Source organism: Neltuma alba, unplaced genomic scaffold, assembly GCF_004799145.2.
Source record: "Neltuma alba isolate B1F8T4 unplaced genomic scaffold, ASM479914v2 tig00011578_pilon, whole genome shotgun sequence".
Classification (NCBI taxonomy): Eukaryota; Viridiplantae; Streptophyta; class Magnoliopsida; order Fabales; family Fabaceae; genus Neltuma; species Neltuma alba.
In genome coordinates, this window is record NW_021636231.1 from 481205 (window position 1) to 501915 (window position 20711).

Consider the following 20711-nt stretch of genomic DNA (forward strand, 5'->3'; position numbering starts at 1 on the left):
CGACAAATAAATATTTTTAGGTATGTGACAAATAAATATTTTTTCGCTGTTAAACATGCAAACACATAAAAATTAGTCTAAAAACATTCATAAGTTGCAATTATCACTATAAACAACACATGTAACTTAGAAACATTCAAAAACATTCATAATCAATCAACAAGTTACATAATTTCATAGTTCCACAAACATTAACTTAAAAACATATAATAACAACTCTGGTCCGAGTTAGACAAAATAAAGTCATAACATGCATCCTAAAATATAGTTCAAGCAGGGGGTTTTAGCCATGCTGATGGATTGTATGCCATATCCTATAGCCATACAACCAAGTATTCTGGCTGTCCTTTTAGTGAAACAACCATTTCCCGAACACTCTTGTGCAGCAGAAGTCTTAAGCACCGGTTTCAAAAATCAAAGTTACTTGTAATTTCTTCAAGGCAGAGCACTTCAGCTGTAACCTCAGAAATTGATACCTCCTTTATTTTGTTTAGAACTACCGTTCTATCCTTAGATGCGGTAGCTATTTCACTAACTGAATCTGTGATTTGTCTTGAGACTGGAATTTTTTGCTTTTTCTGCCTACTAGACACTTCACCTCTCTTCCTCTTCCCATGGCTTCCTGAACCACTAGGTGCAGTATTTGCTGTTAGGTTTACGCCTGCCATCTCATCTGTAACTCCTAAACTACCACCTCCAAGATCTTCTTCGCTATCCCCCGATCCTTCAAGTAGATCTGTATCAACTCTATACACGTTCTCTTTGTCATCCTCTTGTGTCTGAGGTTGGGTTAAAGATGGTGCCAACATATCCTCTCCAGATGCTATCACACCCTTGAATATCGTGTTTAATTCATGAGCAAACTTTAACCCCTGATATCTAAACTTTTCATACTGGGGATTCTCCTGCAAGAATACAATCTAGAAAAATGAAAGCCTATAACAAGTAATAACACAATTCATAACTTAAGATTAACAATTATATACCAATTTTTTCTTCTCCCACCATTCATTTGTTGCCACCACTGTATTGTTTATAGGGTCCCAACCTATATCGGTCTCTTTGGTTAAATCAACCCATGTCCTCCAATCCTTCCTCAAGCTATTGAGCCTATTTTTCAATTGCTTCCTCTCATATGATTTTCATGTTTTTGCATTGAATGCATAGTGAATATTATTCCACCCAGGCTTTGAAAATGATGTTCCTTGATGATTTTTCCGGTAGATTTGCTCCATGCATTCTTTAAGTAACACCTCTGTGGTGCATCTATCCCATGTTGCCTTACCTTTATCTTTGTTCATAATTCTATTGAAAAATGTTAATCAAGAATGCAAAAGGGAGTTATAGTAAACCAGAGCACTTTTTTTCCAACAACGCAGAAATATTATACAAATTCAACAATCTTAAATAAGAAGCACTTTACAAAAAACTTCCCGAGAGGGGGACACCTAAAAAGATGTCATCTTTGGTCAAGTTTCAAAATTCCTTTTACGTTTCTCTTGTAAATAAATATGAGAGGAAATATCTAATATATATATATATAATATTTATGAATTATAACCTCAGAATCATATATATTTAGGTTTGTAAAACATACTCATCAACAATAAGCATCATTGATGAATATATACGCCACTTTTTAGAAACACCGATAAATAGAAACACTGATCTTCAGATTTTCAAACTAAAAAACGCCAACTTTTCAGAGCTTGTCACAAATAATTAACAGGAAAGGGGTAGTCAAACCACAAATCATCAATAGAAGAATCAAAGACCAGCAGTTCTTCCTCCTACGATACTACCAAGTCATACTACCAAATCAGTTCTTCCTACTATGCTACTACTAAGTTCGACAGCCAGGCCACATTAATCGAAAGAACATCAGATCAAGAGCAAGAATATCATATCAACACTTCTAAAATCAATAACGCTATGGGTCCGAATTATCTAGTAATGGCAGCCAAGAACATGAATCGAAGACCAGCAGATCTAGGACCAAAAACACATATCTCTTACCAGATGAACAAACGAGACTCTAACCAATATGGATTAGGAGCAGATGCGATCTAGCGGCGGTGAAAACAGACAGACGGCTTGCAACAAAACAGAGGAAGAAGACAAACAACCCAGTGGTATTTGGAGGATCTGAACGAACAGCCACAGTCCACCCACTCCCACAAAAGAACCAGAACTAATGAGACGGTGGAACACGGCGGAGACACGGCAGGAGATGACAGCGACAACGGACGGCGACCCTAGATTGCAACTGAACAGAGGGAGAAGAAGAACAACCGAACATATTTGGAGGATCTAAATGAACGGCCACAGTCAACCCACTCCCACACAAGAACCAGAACTGATGAGACGATGGAACACGGTGGAGACACGGTAGGAGACGGCGGCGACAATGGACGGCGACGCTGGCTTCAACCGAACAGAGGAAGAGGAAGAACAACTGAACTAATCGGAAGAACTGAATGAACGACCACACTCCACCCACTCCCACACAAGAACCGAAACTGATGAGATGGCGAAGACACGATAGGAGACGGTGGGCGCATGGCAGGGATATGGTAGAAGACGTCGCAAGGCTCCCTTTAGCTTTAGATCGCGTTTCAAAATGAGAGTGCATGTGTCGTTTTTTTTCTTTTAGCTAAGTGAGAGAAAAATCATGCAAGAGGGTCAGGTAGGTAAAAAAATTTAACACCCTAATAAAACATTCCAACGGTTTTCTCAACGCACCAGCATCCAAAAAAAAGCACCCGAAATCAGCTTCTCCCAGAAGTCCATCTGCGCCTCAGAAGTCAGATTAGCCTACTGTGGATCCAAACATGTTAAAAACATAGACACATAAGAAGCCAGATGGGGATGCATGTTTGGCGGCCCAAACGTGATCCTAAATCGGCCCTAATTTGGTGATAGTAATGATGAAAGGAGATTAATGGAGCCAAACACCTATTTATTTATATCCTCTTGCATTTCTCTTTAATTTTTTTTAATTATTTTGTGGTGTTTACTTCATGTGATCCAATTGAATTTGGAGTTAAAAGGGTCTTGAGACCTGAAAATCATCTTATAACGCATGATACGCTTACGGTAGTCGTGATCCTCCAAGGGAGAGCCAAAAGAGAGTGTCTCTTCTCCCCTCCAATTTCTTAGTTAACTATGTCTATTTTCTGACTTATAATGGTTCTGAGTTTTTTTCCCTATATATTTTCTATACCCTTTTTTTTTTAAAAATTGTGTAACTCAAGATTTCCTTTCATGATTTTGGACTTGAAATTAATTTCTGTCAAGCCGAAAATGTTAAGGTTAAAATCTTTTCAACAAGTGTATTTTTTACAATTTGAACTTGTATCCTCGTCCTAAAAAGGGTATGACCGCTTAACATTTCAACTAATAGCTTGTTGGTTTCTATACCCTATTTTAACTGATGTTCTTTATCCATTTTCATAGTTCCCAATTGAACATGTAAATTAATTCGTCATCCTTAATTTTGCTGTTTGGATTGAACCAAAGTTACCTGGTTTTTTGCATTCGTTGTGGAGATATTGTCATGCTTTGGCTTCTAAATTTCTTTATCTAGAAATATTATCTCCTGAAAAAAAAAATTTCAAAACCAAACAGCAAAACACAGACCTCTACTCCAAATCAACAAAAAAAAAAGTGTATTTTTGAGCTTAAATGACAATTTATTTTTCCAGTTACATGTATCATCTTATTGAAAGTAATCGTATCCAAGATACTGTCGAGCTCTAAACACAAACACTTGTCTTAGTGAGAGTTCAAACTGTGATTTATCATGTGAGAAACCAGCTTATTTTGTTAAACACAATTTCTGTTGGACAAAATGACAACTCATAACAAACCAACTACTCTGTTTTTTTTTTTTTAGCCCTTTTCCTATCGTTTGTTTCTTCTATCTCTAAAGCCCACCAAAAAAAATAAAATAAAATGAACACTTAGCCAACAATAAATTACTCAATAACATTTAGTCAAATTTAAACAAACAACCCAAGGAAATTCGACAAAAATGGGTCAGTCCAACACACTAAAAAATTTGTGCCCATCTCAACCAATTAATATAACCAATTCAAACACTTCCATCTTTCCCGTGTGATGGGCCATAATCAAGTCTGCAGGATCTCAAAGTCAAGAAGGAAAAATTAAACCTTCTTGATCGGAATAATAATGCACCTTGCCGTTCTTATCAATTAGAATTTACATCAAATTGAAAGCATCATGAACACCACTCTAGTCCTTATTATAATAAGTTACTTGTGGAGAAAATTTTTGTCCTAAATATAAGTAACTTGTAAGGCATATGATCACTGTTTTTTTGAAGTTTATCCTTACTTAACTCTCATAGTCATTGGAAAGGAAAAAAGAAGGGAGAGAGATCAGAATCAATGAATGATTGATTTGTAAAAACAAAAAGAAAAGAAAACTTTAATAAGAGTAAATTTGAAAAATTTTGCCAATTTAACAATGAGTTTTAAAGTTTTTACTTGGTCTGATGAATTAATATGACATATGGTCTTGATTTGAAGATAGTAATTAATGGGAAGGGGTTTCTCTTTGTTTAATTGCCGTGGTCTCCTCTGCAGCCAAAACGTCCAGTGTGTTTGTCCACAATGGGTGATCTTCTACTGCAACCAGTGACCTCGGAGAAGCAACAGCAAGGGCATATTACTTGTGCGTCACATATATAACGCCAGAAATGATTTGGAAAAGCAATGTTCTATGTAGGATTTAGATATTTATTTTGGAAGTTCTCAAAAAATGAGGTTGCTCTTAGAAAAAGTGTTTGAAGGATCATAACATGCAGGTGGATACAAGAATCTAACTCTGAGTGAACAAGGCTAAAGTCTATCTCTTCTCAAGCTTAAACAGCAATAGCTATCAGTTTAAGCGGAAAAGCCTGCGTATTCTTATTCTAATTCTAATGTCCATTGGAGCTTCTCTTTTCTTCTAGCTATCTGGCTATGCAGGAGGATGCAAGAACACATGCAACAAGTGTAAACATGAAAGTCAATCAATGGAACATCTCTCTGTACACTATGATTTTGCAGTGAATATGCAATTATTTTATGGCTTGGTCATTAGATTTGTTAACTAACAGTGCGGAGGAGGTAACATTTAGAAATGGCTGCATTGATCATGGGAGAAAAAGGGTCACCTGCAGGTAATTTAGTAATCCTTCAAAAGTGTCAAGTGCAATAATAATCCAATATTATATGTTTTGCCATTACTGAGGTTTTGGAATCGGTAACCAAGAACTTTTCATCCTATTTATCTATGCCCCTCTATATCAGTGTATGTATTTTTGGTTTTTTTTTTTTCCCTTTTCTGTTTTTTGCAAAAGAAATGACATTTTCACCCTAAAAACTTAGAAAAGCTAGTTATTAAATGCATTAAGCATAAAAAGAAGCTTCTTTACTATTCTAATTTTAAGTAGAAATTGGCGCGAAACTGTAATTTTATGCAAAAGAGCGAGATTGTATTTAAATTTGTTTTTTTTAGTGATATTTCTTCAAAGGAATGTGACGACGAGTTAATTAAAGTTAAATTGATGGGGGAATCAATTGTAGCAAAAGTGAAGAGATATTTTGGTGCAGACACTTATATAGGGTAAGAGTAGGCAATAATTGATTTCTATGAGAGCCACATTGCCTTTTGAGAAAAGGATTAGTGTCTCGATTGCATGACAAAGATCTAAATCTAATGGTGAAATTACTCGTAAGCCTCTCAATTTTTGTGATATGAGCCTTTCGTCTTGGAATACATGCAACAATATTACTGGAACCTTTGATGTGCTGTGTTATATATTTGTGTTTGTTTATATTTCTGTCTCCTATACTTAATATCAGAGTTAATCAGAAATTAGAATACCTTAATTTATTTTATCTTTTATTTTTTTTAAAAAATCCTTATTGATTGTGAGAAATTATCACTAAAGGATAATTATAATCGACCTAATACATATGATTAAAGATAATAGTTTAAAAAAATTAACACTGACGATTATTTAACTTAACTAATTTTTTTAATTAATATCTTCGAATTAGTTATCTAATAGCTATGTTAATGAGTAGTATATCCTAAAGATGCAGTGCATAAAACTATTTTGAATCCAATAAGCTTTTGACTAATCTAGAGGATTGCATTACACCCTTTTGGCGTTGAAGGCTTTCTTTAAAACTTCGGCATGGCTGCTCCATCTTCACTCCTGTTGTATATATTTCAACATAACAAGCTTGTCCACTTGATTGAAAAAAGTGATATACCTAATTACTTACTTTTCAACATATAATCCTTTTGAGGATTTGGAATTATAAAAAGAAAATAAAATAAAATGACACCACGATATATAGAGGTTCAGATTCAAAAAATTGAATCCTACATCCTCTCCCCAAGCATGAAACTTGAGAATTTTCGTAAGTAATGAATATTCACAATACATTATACATAGCTCATCCTCCTATCATGTACACACCAAACCTAAAAAGGAAAAAAAAAAAAAAGGAAAACAATGTACAGATGCATAGCACACAGTCACCAACAAGCATCTTCAAAAGTGAAAAAAAAAAAAAAATTGATGCAGACGACTCACACAAAGGACAGTCCTAGCAAATCAGAGAATTTTTGTCAAGAAGCCAAGATGATGGATTTCTTCTGAGTGCATGTTCGAGTCTGCAAATCCCTCTCTGTCCCTCTTGCTGATGCTACGATTTAAGCGTATGAAAGGGAAGTTCAGAGACAACACAAGAGATATAAAAAAAAAAAAAAATGGAAATGGCAATCCATTATCCTCAAGTAACTTGCTAATAAGTTAATCAAAACCAAAGCAAATATAGGACAGAATAATTGAATAAGCAGATTACCAGAGAAAGAAGAAATCAAAGGCTCTGGTTCAGTTTAAACCTCTTCAGAGCAAGAATGAATACATGAAGAATCTTAATTAGAGCACTACACTTTGAGAAGAAGAAGAAGCACCCTGTGTTTCCTTTATCAATTAGAACTAACAGACCATTTTGGACTCTACCTGCAACAATCCCATAAGAAGAAAAACTCAATCAAACTAAGATTAATTATCCAAAAAAAAAAAACAGAGAAAGAAATGGTATCTGTTATATAGATGGGAATTTGTCAAGAAGTATACCTTCATGATTGAATAATGTGGAGCGGCAAAACACCTCATACTAAATTTGAGACCTCAGCCCTGCATAAATTTGAAGGAATGAAATTTTAAATATAATGGACAGCGTTGAGATCGTTAACGTTTCAGTGCAGGATATGTAATTAAAGTGGCTATGAAAATGAATTAATGCTTTGAAGCACATCAAATGTTTTCTAGAATTGCATCATTATATCCTGTCATCAAATATTCATAATAATTTAATTTAATATAAACACACGAGATTGCTACCTCAATTTAATTCATGAAGTTGCAAATTATAGTCATCTGAATTTCATTAGGAAACTAACACAACAGAATATAAAATTGCTAATTAACTATATATACAACATATTATATCACAAAAACACAGTAATACCAATTGTAATTGTTGTTCATTTTCATCATTCGAGCTCATAAAAAATGATTTTGTCAAGATGCAAATCAGCAAGGAGCATTTTCGGTTCAGGTTTTAAAAAAATCGCACATAATTGGTGCGCAATAATTTCTAAAACAACAATTTTTAAATATATCTAAAGATGGTAATCATACTGTTTTTCTCAATATATTTATATTAATATATAGACACGATGAAAAAGAAACCAAAAAACAAGGCAAAGAAAAATAGCCAAAGCAGGTTCCAAAAAACAGAGAGGGGAAGAGAGCGTGCTGGAATCCGAAGCACAACAAAACGAATAATTTTGTTAATATCATATAAAATTGCCAAAAGGTTAACCAAAGGTAAGAAGCGGTTCCAGAAATGTAAGAAAATTAATATTGAGAAACATTTATATGGAGGCATAATGGTCTCTGGATGCATTTATATGAACAAGCAGAACATAATACTTGGGAACAAGATTGTGGACATATAAATACCTTGTGGATGATTTTATCCCAATCTATGTGGATGAGTGGGATGTGGGATATCTGGCGCAAAAATTGTTCATCCTTATTGTGGTATTTTTCTTTAAGCAATGGACAATCCCAAATGCGAAGCTCTGTTAAAGAAGCAGGCAGCTTTTCCCCTGACATTTTCTCCAGCTTTGGACAAGATTGGATGTTTAGTTTTTGGAGAGAGGTTAGGTGCTGAAGTCCCGAGCAATTCAATGTCTCCAAGTTCCTAAAGGCAAAGAATCCCAAAGTGGTGAGAGTGGTAGGAAGAAAACACACCTCTGGAAAACACTTGACGACATAACTTTCATCACGTGGACTCGCAATACGAAGGTCAGCGATATTTCTTAGGAGGTGCCGCACTGCTTGATCGGACATTATGAGCTCCATGTTACACGAATGAATATAAATTTCTCTCAAACTCGGCACAAAAGCCCCTTCTGGAAATCCTTCCATCCCTTTAACATCAAATATCCATAGCCTTCTTAAATTTGGGAGGACACCTTCCATTTCATCTGACATAAACTTCACAAAACTACAACTGTGAATTTTAATAGACCGGAGACTTTGAAGAGGAGCGGTTGAACTCATCACAAAATCAACATTTTTGCAGCTGTATACACTTAATTCTTGTAATGATTGGGGCAAATGAATCATTAAAGTTGATATATTGGAACAATCACGGATAGTTAATTCTTGCAGATGGGAATGTTTAGCGAGTGCCTCCAACACTGATTCCAACACCCGGCATCCTGAAATTTCTAAAGCGCGAAGGGCCTGTGGTAACTCTGGCTCTTGCCATGCCACATTTTCACTTTTATATATGTGCAAATACCGAAGTTTGGGACACCTTAGAATATGAGAAGAAAGCAATGAACAATAAGAAATAACCAAAGTTTCTAAAGAAAGCAACTCGGAAGGTAGACTTCCAACTAACTTGTTGCAGGAACTTATTGTGAGACGTTGAAGCTTAGGGAAAGCTTCCATGTCAGTGGAAAGCCATTGTTCCCAGGATGCCATGCTATGGAAGTAAAGATATTCAAGGGATGGAAATGGTTTCATGGAAGAACAATCATCAGCCTTCAAAAACTCATCACCAATGCTTTTTACACGCTTTAATCCATAAATATGTAATGTCTTCAGAGCGGGGAGCTGTCCCAAAGGGGGAAGCATGCAACAATTTTCACAACCCTCCAGTCGCAAGAAGGTCATGTTATGGTAGGAAGGATTTCCCAACCAATCTGGAAATATTGTGCCCCTATAACGTTTAACTGTCAATTGTTTTAAATCCCAATGAGGTTGAAGTTTAGCCAAAATATTTCTCTCACTGCTTGAATCTTCTGCATCACCAAAATCTGACCATGATAATGTTAAAGTTTCAATTCGCTTCTTCTCCATCATTCTCGCACCATCTGCTTCATCTTCATTCTTGACATTCTCTAACTTACTAACTACAATCTCACCCTTCAAATTTGAAATTCCTCCCAACTCCGTAATCCCAGTCTCCTGCTCTTTGCCAACAATGAAGCCACTTAAAAATTGCAAATCTTTTAATTTACCCAGCCCCCTTGGTATTTCTTTCAAATTAGTGCCTCTAACGTCGAGATGTCGTAAATTTTTAAGTTCTTGCATATCACCTGGTAGAATTAGGAGAGAATTACATTCACGCAGCTTCAATGTCTGTAAATTATACAATTTACAGATTGAATCAGGCAAACTTGCAATGCCTGTGCCAGATAGATCCAAATAGCGCAAATGGACAAATTCTCCAATTGACTCAGGAACTATCTTTAAAGTACGTAGTTGGCTAAGTGACAGCGTCCGCATGTACTTCAGGTCTGATGATAAAATATGAGAAGCATTTTCAGAAGGCCCAGGAATATAGGAAAAATTCAATCCTATAAATGTTCGTAAGCCTTTTAATTTTTGGAAAACCTCATGATCTAAGCTTGGACGATTTTGAAAGTTGCATGACAAATGGCGAGTCATGGTGCCAATTTCGTTTCTATTCTCCCTTAATCTAAAGTAGAAGTCTTCGGCAACATGAGTTGCTAACTCATGAATGAGATCATGCATGACAAAACGCCTATCACTTATATCATACCCTTCATTGTATGGATGTTTTACAGGAGGTAAAGGTTGAAAGAATGATCTTGAAGTTAAATCATCAATATACCCATAACCAACTTCTTCTAAAGTCATGTTCCCTTTTGACCGCCCCAAAAAACCTTCTGCCATCCACATCATGATTAATTCATCCCTATCAAATATATAATCCTCGGGAAATAAAGAACAGTAAGCAAAGCATTGTTTTAAATAGGGAGGGAGATAATAATAACTGACTCTTAAAGGGGGGATGATCTCATTGTCTGATGAATCCCACAAGGTGTCTTTTAATATATCATTCCAATCTTCAAATCTAGGCTTTGATCGAAAAAGTCCCCCAATTACTTTTGCAGCTAAAGGTAATCCTTTGCACTTGCTAACAACATCTCTTCCAATTTTTTCTAAACATGAATTCGCGGTTGAATCTCTAGAATGGAAAGCATGTGCAGCAAAAATTGACAAACAATCTTTTTCAGACAAGCCTTCTAGGGGATAAGATGATGAGATTGTTTTAACCATCGAAGCAACATGCTCTATGCGAGTTGTGACAAGAATTTTACATCCCTCCACTCCGTTATGAAGCAACTTTTTCAAAGCATCCCAATCAGTGAATTTTTCATTCCAGTAATCATCTAGAACAATTAAAAACTTTTTCCCTTCTATCTTCTTCGCTAGATGATCGCCAAGAAGATTCAAATCCATGTTATCACAGACAAAATCTTTATCAATAGATTTTATTATAGTCTGTACTATTTTCAAAAGATCAAACGTTTCAGAAACACAAACCCATGCAGTGAGATCAAATTTTTGTTTCACGTCTTTATAAACTAAATTAACTAAGGTGGTTTTGCCCACCCCGCCCATGCCCACGATGGGGATTACGGACAACGGACCACCCTCACCATCAAACATAAGCTTAATTATATCTTCTTTTGCTTTATTCCTTCCATACACTTGAGAGACTTCCACATGAGATGTAACTGGAGGCCTCCAGGACAAAGTTTCCGGATACGTTTCAGTGCTCTGCTTCAGGTCAAGGACATCTTTGTTTCCCACAATACGTTCAATTTTATCACTTATGGCTTCTAACTCCCTTGCCATCCTTGTATCACGCAAAGTAAGAGAAGCAAGGGAGAAATAGCTCACCTTTTTCTGAGTGGCAGCTCGGGTGGAAATTTCATCCATCAAGTCTTCCAGGTCATAGACAGCATCTTTGAGTAAATTCAGCCAATCTTTCACAGCTTGATCCTTATTGAATTGTCTGAGTTCAGCGTTATTGAGCACAGCTCTTGCAGCAATCAAGGATGGCCTCAAATGATTAAGTAACTTGTCGTCCAGCTTCTTTCCTGCGATTTTGTTGATCAAATCTGCGAGCTCAGGCGTTAATCTCTCCAAAAGCACATTGAAGACAGCTGAGAGAAGAGCTTCGGCCATGATCGCTTCGGGAATGAGTGATATTTCTGAAAACAGTGAAAATGCTCGTGCACAGCAAGTGAGATGAAATAAGAAGGGCGGCCTCGACTAAAGTTGAAATTGAAGAATTTTAATTATTTTCATGCGTTAAATAGATATATATATATATATATATATATCTTAGTTCAGATGGAACAAGTGATCATTTTAGAGTGCCTCTATACAACTCATCAAACTCAATCTAAATTAACCATAATTTCACTTGGCACTCTTTATTCCTCTAAATGAAAAAATAATTATTATTATCGGTATTGATAAAACAAAGGAAAAATCATCAAACAACATGGAAAATTTCTTGGCCAGAGAAATTAAAAAAAAAAAACAAACGTATGGAAAACTTCAACCTTATGGCCCTTCATAATGGAGGCAGAATTGCTTGTTTTCAAAGACGACCCCACGAAGTTTGACTCTTGGACATCTCTGTAACGTGTAAAAGTAACCCTTCGTAATGAAGACTCACTTTTTGTTTACTGGTCTTCACGCGGCTGCACTTTTCCAGCTGTACCATGCGACTATTTTCTATTGTTATTTTTACAGGAAGTATCCAAGTCAGTTTTCCCATTCATTTATTGAATAGGACTAAAGGAGTATTTCTCGTTCTTTTTTTTTTTTTCCCAAGTCACCTGTGATATGTTCATCCGAGTAAAAAAAAAAAAAAATTTAAATCTGGTATATTAAAATTTGACAATTTTGTGATTTTGTTTCTATATTTAATATCCCCATGATCTTTGATTTAAAACCTAATTAAAGAGTTAATATTGATATTATATATAAGACCTATTTTATATATTTATTAATTTTTCTCAAATTAATCTTATTAATATTCTCTCAATAATAATCAAATAGTAAGAAAAATGAGGGAATTAAAAAAGACACTTATGATGTTTTAGAAAAAATATATTAGATTAACTAATTTAACAAATATTATTAATTTATTCAAATTATTTAATTAAATCTTATATTAAGGCCGGAAAGAATATATACTTTTTAAGAAAACAATAATGTATATGATAATAATCTAACTATGACACGGCAAAAAAAAAAATCTAACTATGACAAAAGAATCATTAAAAAAATTAACATGATTAGTCTTTGTTTACTTACCCTCGGTCGTTTCAGCTTTTCTTCTTTGAAACTTCCTTAGATGATCGCTAGGAAACAAACCAGATAGGCGGATTATATTTTAATATTTGGTCAATACTGGCAAAGATTCGTCATCCTATAGGTCTACAAATATAGCAAAAGATTTATTATTTAAATATAAAAAATAATAGATTAGTGACTAGTATGTGGACCGACCAAATCCAAATAATTGTAGCAAGTATTCTATAAAAAGTATTTCGATAGAAACAACATCATGGTTTTAAAAATATTTTTACAGTATATGAAGTAAATATGTCGAAGAATTTGTTTCGATTTATAGAAAAGTGCTTTTAAAAATCATTTTTCTCCTAATCCAAACACCTCTTAAATATGACAAAAGAAAAATGTTAATGTGAATGCATATCTGGTGCTCCAGAATATCCTTCTCTAAGTTGAAATAAAAAAAAAGTTTCCATTTGATATAAAAATAAGTGTCATTAAAATAAGAGATTAAGAATTTTAATTATTTTCATGCGTCAAACAGAGATATATATATATATATATATCTTAGTTTAGACGGAACAGCTGATCATTTTAGAATTGTATAGAGTTCTATACAACTCTAAATTAACCATAATTTCACTTTGCACTCTTTATTCCTCTAAATGAAATACTAATGAAAAATTATTATGACTATTATAAATAATAATTATTATTGTTGTTATTGATAAAACAAGGAAAAATTATCAAACAACACGAAAAATTTCTTGTCCAAAGAAATAAAAAAGAACAAACATAAGGAAAACTTCAACCTTATGGCCCTTCACAATGGAGGTAGAATTGCTTGTTTTCGAAGAACGACCCCACTAAGTTTGGCATTTAGACATCCTTGTAAATGGTAAAAGTAACCCGATCTATTTAAGAAAAAGTTAACGTGATGTAGTATCTCAAAATATTTTTTAAAATATATTTAGTATTAAAGTAAAAAAATATTTCAGAGTGCTAAACGTACATAAAAAATATTTTAAGATATTAAACATATCTAGAATATATTTTGAGATACTGAATACATTTGAAAAAATATTTTAAGATATTAGATGTACCTGAAAAAATATTTCTGATGTAAAAATACATCTTAAACTTTTAAAAAATTGTAACCTGTAAAAAGATTTGGAATAAGCATATCTTTAAAAGTTTTCTACTTTTCTATAGCAGCAGCAGGGAGAAGTTTTTTATTTTGTCCTTATTAAATGTATCCTTAAAAAATTTTATGCTTTGCCGCCTCAATATTAAGCAGGGAGAAAAAGGAAAAGGTGGATAAATAATTAATAAAATGATCAATTAACCCTTCATCCACATGCCTCACAAAAGGAAGCCAGGGAATACAAATCAAACAGTAAGCTCTTGCAAGTAAACAAAAACTTGGGCCCTATTTGGCAGAGTGCTGGAAATTCTCTATAAACTAATTTCACGCAATCCGAGATAAAACTCTTATATGCTTATTTCGTATTTAGTAAATCACTATTGAAAAGTGACTTATAAGCTGTTCTAAATGAGCAATCCGCGATGAATAAGCATTAAAAATCTCTAGTATACTAAACAACACACACATCTTTATTGATTCTGGCCCCAAAAAAAAAAAAGAATAGTCGCCATTAAATTTTCAAACTTTTCAATCTTGACTTTACATAGTCATCAGTGACTCTAAAAGACTGTTTGGTATAAGGGATATAGTGGGGAGGAGAGAAGATTTTTGATGAGTTTTATTTAAAAAATTGAAAAAAAATGAGGTTTTAAAATTTTAATAAAAAAGTAATAAAATTAATTAAAAACTTTTAATCCTATTTTTTAATTTTTTAAATCGAGTTTTTTTTAAAAAATTTCCCTCCCCTCCTTTTATTTTCTCTCATGATAAACTAAACGCACCCCAAATGTTATTTTCATCAGACAAAAAAATTGTCATTTTCCTAAACTTAATGTATTTTATTATTGTGTAGCCACCTGTTTGGTATACAAGTCTTCGTTAGTCATGAGCAAGGGCATCTGAATGCGATAAATAAGAAAATTACGTGTCAAATAATCATTGACAAACAAAAAGGGCGACAGGATGGTCCCTCCAAATTGAAATTAAACATGAAAAGTCCTTGAAATCATCACATTAATCTAAAGTTTTCAATAACCTCACTCCAAGAAATTTTATTTGTTTAATTATTAAATTATTCTTTTTTTTTAATATACATTGACGACTGATAAAATAATCATTAACAACTTTAAACTTAATGATTAACAACTATCATGGCAGATATTAACAACACATTTTCTCAACACATCACAAAAATATAGTGCATGAGTTGTTAATACCTGTCATTATTAATTATTACACCTTAAGTTGTTAGCGATGGCTCTCTCAGTTGTCAATGCATACTTAAAAAAAGGGAAAAAAATTTAGTAATTAAAAAAATAAAATCTTTTGTAATGAAGTCTTTTGGAATTTCAAATTAATTTGATGATTTTAAAAGATCTTTTTATATTTAATTTTTTGGAAGGAATCTTATTACAATTTTCTCTAAATATAAAGAGTATGATACTAACTTCTATCTTAATTATAAAGACTTTATTTATAATTTATAAGTAAAATTTTATAACAAGTACTGAATGAATGTAGTATATTTTCATGAATGATTGAAGATAATATTAAGGAAAAGGAGGAGGACAATAATCCAGTGGTGTAGGGCCTACGCGCACGCGGAGTTGGCCGTTGGCTTTGGGCAATTTCTCAGCAAAATAAAAGGACACCAATAATTGTCAAGAAGTAAATTTATAATTTATAATGTTAACAAGTGAACTGTAAATATTTTTATAAATGTTTTTTAAATCTAAAAACATGTCAGGTCCTGGAAAACCCATCACTCAACTCATTTTTAAACCGAGTTTATTAAATTTTTTTATTTTTTTTCTTTTCATTTTCCCCACACCAAATGAGCTGTTGTATTTGTGCTTGTGAACGCACTGAAAGTAGAAAATCATCTCTTGAAGGACGAAAGAATCATTAAAAAAATTAACATGATAAGTTTTTGTTTACTAATCTTGGGTCGTTCAGCATTTCTTTTTCTTTTTTTTTTTCAAATGTCCTTAAATTATTGCTAGGAGACAAACTAGACTGGTTATATTTTAATAATGGGTCACCGCTATCAAAAGATTCGTTATCCCATAAGTCTCAAATATGACAAAAGATGTCACGTCAAAAAAAAAGGATAAAAGATGCATTATATAAATACGCCTGCAATTTTAAATATAAAATTTATTTTATAATATAAATTGTATTATAAAATAAGTTATCATAAAATAAATTTTATATTTATATTGGAGTATTAAAAAAATAACAGATTAGTGACTGGCATGTGGACCGACCAAGTTAAAATAATTATAGCTTCTATTCTATAAATTTGACAAAAGAAAAATGTGAATGTGACTGTATTATCTGAGATTTACATGGGCTGCTTATCAGTTTTGATTAGCACCCAATGCTCATCAGATCTGGACCGTTTAGATCTGATCTGGACAGTCCAGATTTATTTTTTTTATTTTTTAAAAATAATTATTGTAATAGGTATAGGATAAAAAATAAAGATAATCTTTTAACTATCATTTTTTTAAAATATAATTTTTTTTATTTTAAATAATTATTTAATAATATTAAATCTAGACAGTTCAGATTGCTCATCAGGTGATGAGCATTAGATGAGCACTGAGTAAACACCTAGTGCTTATCACCTAATGAGCACCGAATAGAAACCCCATTATTTGGGGCACCAGAATATCCTCCCCTGAGTTGAAATTTGGAAAAAAAAAATGTTTCCATTTGCTTCCATAAATGATAAATCAAAACTAATGGGAAGAAATAGATAAAAATAAGTGTCATTAAAATATAAAAAATCACAAAAAAAACTGTGAAGATTGAAAAATTACCAATATTGTTATGGGTTTTTGACTATAATAACATAAGTTTTGACAACAATTTTATGAGTGGGTCTTTATTTGCAAATTTTCAAATTTCACAGTCTTTTTTTGTGATGTTCCCTTAAAATAAGAGATTAAGAATTTTAATTATTTTCATGCCAGATACACACATATCTTAGTTCACAGGGAAAAGGTGATCATTAGAATGCCTCCGTACAAGTCATCAAGCTCAATCTAAATTAACCATAGTTTCACTGTGCGCTCTTTATTCCTCTAAATGAAATAATAATAAAAAATTATTATTACTATTATAATAATAATTATTGTTGTTATTGATAAAACAAAGGAAAAATCATCAAATAACATGGAATGTTTCTTGGCCAAAAAACTATAAGAGAATAAGAGGGTGTTTGAATGAAACCAAACCATGATTTGAAGAATAGCTTTTAGAGAATAGATTTTGTGAAAAAGTGATTCCGATAAAGTGAGAGTGTTTGGATAGTTATTATCAGAAGTACTTTTGGTATGTACAAATTACTAAAAAAGACATAAGTTAATATGATAATTACATAAAAGATAGATTTTATAATATATTTTGATTTAAAGGAATAAAATTGCTAATAATATATTTTTTACCAACATAATTAATAATATAATGTAATTAATAAATAATTAATATGTGTATATATATTTATAAAATATAAGATTAAATATGTTTATAGAAAAATAATCGAGGGATGTTAAAGTCATATTACCGTTGAGATTTATTCTAACAGACACAATCATACTTTCCAATTTGAGTCAGAAACAAAATGGATTCATTTCTTCTGAAATTTTTGAATCTAAAACCATGATTTTGATCCAAAATCATGGTTTGCTGATTTTTTTTCTTCCTTATTCGCCAAAATTTTGACCCAAACACTAAAGCTGGGCTGAATTTTAAAAGAGGAGAATTCGATTGAGATTGAAAATGGATTCCATTTAAACACGGCTCCCAACTCCTTGTCCCTTTGAGGCAGTAAAGTAGTAGCATTAATCATTCACAAAGAAAGTACCTCCAAATTGAACCTAAAAATTATGCGGTCACTTTCTTCCATAAATCACAGCTAATCTGTTGAATATAAAATTTAATAGGAGAATTACCTTTCCCACGAAAAAAAATTTAATTGCCTAAAAGTTCCAATAATAAGTGAGTAGTATAAACCAGTTGTCATTTTCTATACTGGAAGTCTAGAACATGCTCTTAATTTGTCAATGGTTTAAAATAATTAAATCCCTTCCTTGAAATCTAATTGCAATTCTTCCAAATTTAATTTGTCCCTGCAATAAAAACATAAAATTTAATTATAAATTACATTTGAGGGAATTGCTTTATTTTTTGGTCAAGATGGTGCATGCCTCTTGTGACACAATGTCTCTAGGGATGTTTAACTTGTCCCGTTTCGATCGACTTGTCCCGTTTTGATCGTCTTGTCCTAGTCTTGATAAAGATCAATTCGGAATGTGATGGGACAAAAAATATTTTGGGACGGGACGACTACAAAATGGAACAAAATAATACTGGGGCTAGATGAGCCCCCGTCCCGAGTTTTTTTTAAAAAAATTACTTACTAATAATTATTATTATATTATTTAATTTATTTTTTAAGAATAATTATTTTGTAATAATTTTCAACTCTTTAAGTTACATTATTATCTCAATAAAAATCTCAATCCTCAATAAATAATTCATAAAGTTATTATATAATTTTTTTTATGGTAGTTGTTTTTTACAGTATTGTTTTTACACTTTTTTTTATATTATACAACAAGAGACTCACGTCATCACCTAACAGCTAATGAGATGCAAAAAAAACCACCACCCAAGATCACTGTATGGATTAATCACAAAACTACTATAAGATTTATAGGATATATAGATTGGACTTTCTACATAATTATATTTTTTAGTATTTTATCTTTAGAAACCTAACGAAAAACAAACATTACAACAAGAAAAACAAGATCTAAGCCTAGAATTATAGTGGTTTGTCAAAAAAAAAAAAAAAGAAACGGGACAGGAGTGTTCCCTCTCAGTCTGTCCGATCTTGGGATGAGATGAGACGCAAAACGAAAATTTCATCTCTTCCCTATTTACTGATACTAACCTATCTTAATCCCATCCTGTACCGTGTACAGCCTTAAATGTCTCTAAACATACACATTTGAATGCACTCCAGTGAAAAAATTAGGGCTCCGTAGATATGACGATATGACAAAAGAATCATTCAAAAAATTTAACATGCCTACTCTTTGTTTATTAATCTTCGGTTCTTTCGGCATTTTTTGAAACGACCTTGGGGGGAACAAACTTGGGCAATTTTATTTTACTATTTGGTCACTACTATCAAAAGATTCGTCGCACTATAAGTCTACAAATATTGCAAAACAATTATTGTTTAATTATTAATTAAAAAGGAAGAGGTTAGCCATGAGCATGGCCATGTGAACCGGCCCAAGGAAAAGAATGATTCCGTCTAGTCTCTTTTATTATTATTATTATTATTATTATTGATACAATATTCCGTCTATTCTACAAAAAGGACAAAATAAAAAGGAGAATCCTAATTAAATTCATTTGAAATATCAAAATTTAAATTAACACCTGCATTTTTAACAAATTACTAATTAGATCAAGAAGCCTTATTAGGAATTTTTTAATATTATTAAAAGACTAAAATGCCTTTTTATAATTTAAAATAATATTATTTTGAGAACAAAAAATTAAACTCTAAAAACTTGACATTATATACTACCTCCGATCTTAAATATAACAGTTAGTTGACTAATTTGAGTAGATTAAGAAAATAATTTAAATTAGTTATTTATAATAAATAGATGTTGTCTTTCCTGAAATATCCTTGCTAATCAAGTGTATTGGCTAGAACTACTATTATTAGAAAAACTATCTTAGGAAAAAATACATAAATATAAGAAATAATGTGAATTTTGGTCTTATATTTAATATCAAAATAAAATATAAATGAGGTCTTATATTAAGGACCGGAGGTAGTAGTATTTATTTATAAAAAATGTTTTACGTAAGAAAATTTGGAAATACTAAGATAAAAAAATTGATATTGCATAGTATAATAGTATAATATTATATATATAAATATATATATTAACTCTACTATATTGATTAGAAATTTACGGGAACATGGACTTTTTTTTTGTTGGGTAATGAGAACAGGGAACTTTTAATTACGTGATTCTAACACTATTGAACTAATAGTTTTTTGATAGAAACTTTTTTTTCTTATAGTTAAAAAATTAGAATCTTAATGTATTAGTATATTTTTTCAGCATTAAATTTGTCATTTCTTTCTTAAGTGCTTTGTTATATCTGCCATGTAGATGTTCTCATTATGTTATAACTTATAATCTCATTACTAAAATTCATACTAATAATTAATATGAGCTTGTATTAGAAATCTAAATAATTTTTCAACATTTGATGGGATTGATAAAGTAATATGAACTGCTTAATATACATTCATACAAAAAAAAATCACACATTTTAATCTTGTAACAACATATGAAGCAAGAACGGGTGAAGTCGATTGACCATATAGTGGCATCTCAAGAAAAAAAAAGTTGGATTATAAATTGATTGGAGTAATTACTAATTTGCTAAATTAAAGGGTATTTTAGTCTTTTAACAACATTAAAAAATCTCTAATAATACCTCTTGGCCTAATTAAGGATTTGTTTAAAATGTATGCCTTAATTTGAATTTTGCTATTTTGACCGGATTTAATTAGGATTCTCCCAAAGAAAAATGTAACATGCAACTGATCATTCTCATGAAAATGTAAGTGCATTTAGTGCTGATTAGTGATTCCACTCCTTCAAGTTGAAATTAATAAATCTGTTTCCATCTGCTTTAGTCACAATTAATTTCAAGAATATAAAAATTAATGTCATTAAACTCTTTTCAAATATTTACTTCATATAAATCACTTCAAATAAAATAATCTAA

At 32.0% G+C, this 20711-nt stretch overlaps 1 protein-coding gene across 1 annotated transcript; it reads right to left on the bottom strand.

Annotated features, from left to right (window-relative positions):
- Positions 1–407: 407 nt before the first annotated feature.
- Positions 408–11608, bottom strand: LOC114715204 (putative disease resistance RPP13-like protein 1). The gene is made up of 5 exons (XM_028900000.1): positions 8054–11608; positions 2743–2814; positions 2352–2424; positions 2092–2255; positions 408–905 (listed from the first exon to the last, which is right to left on the bottom strand). Exons 1-5 carry the CDS (start codon positions 11606–11608, stop codon positions 408–410), a joined length of 4362 nt encoding a protein of 1453 aa, XP_028755833.1.
- Between the last annotated feature and the right edge of the window lie 9103 nt (positions 11609–20711).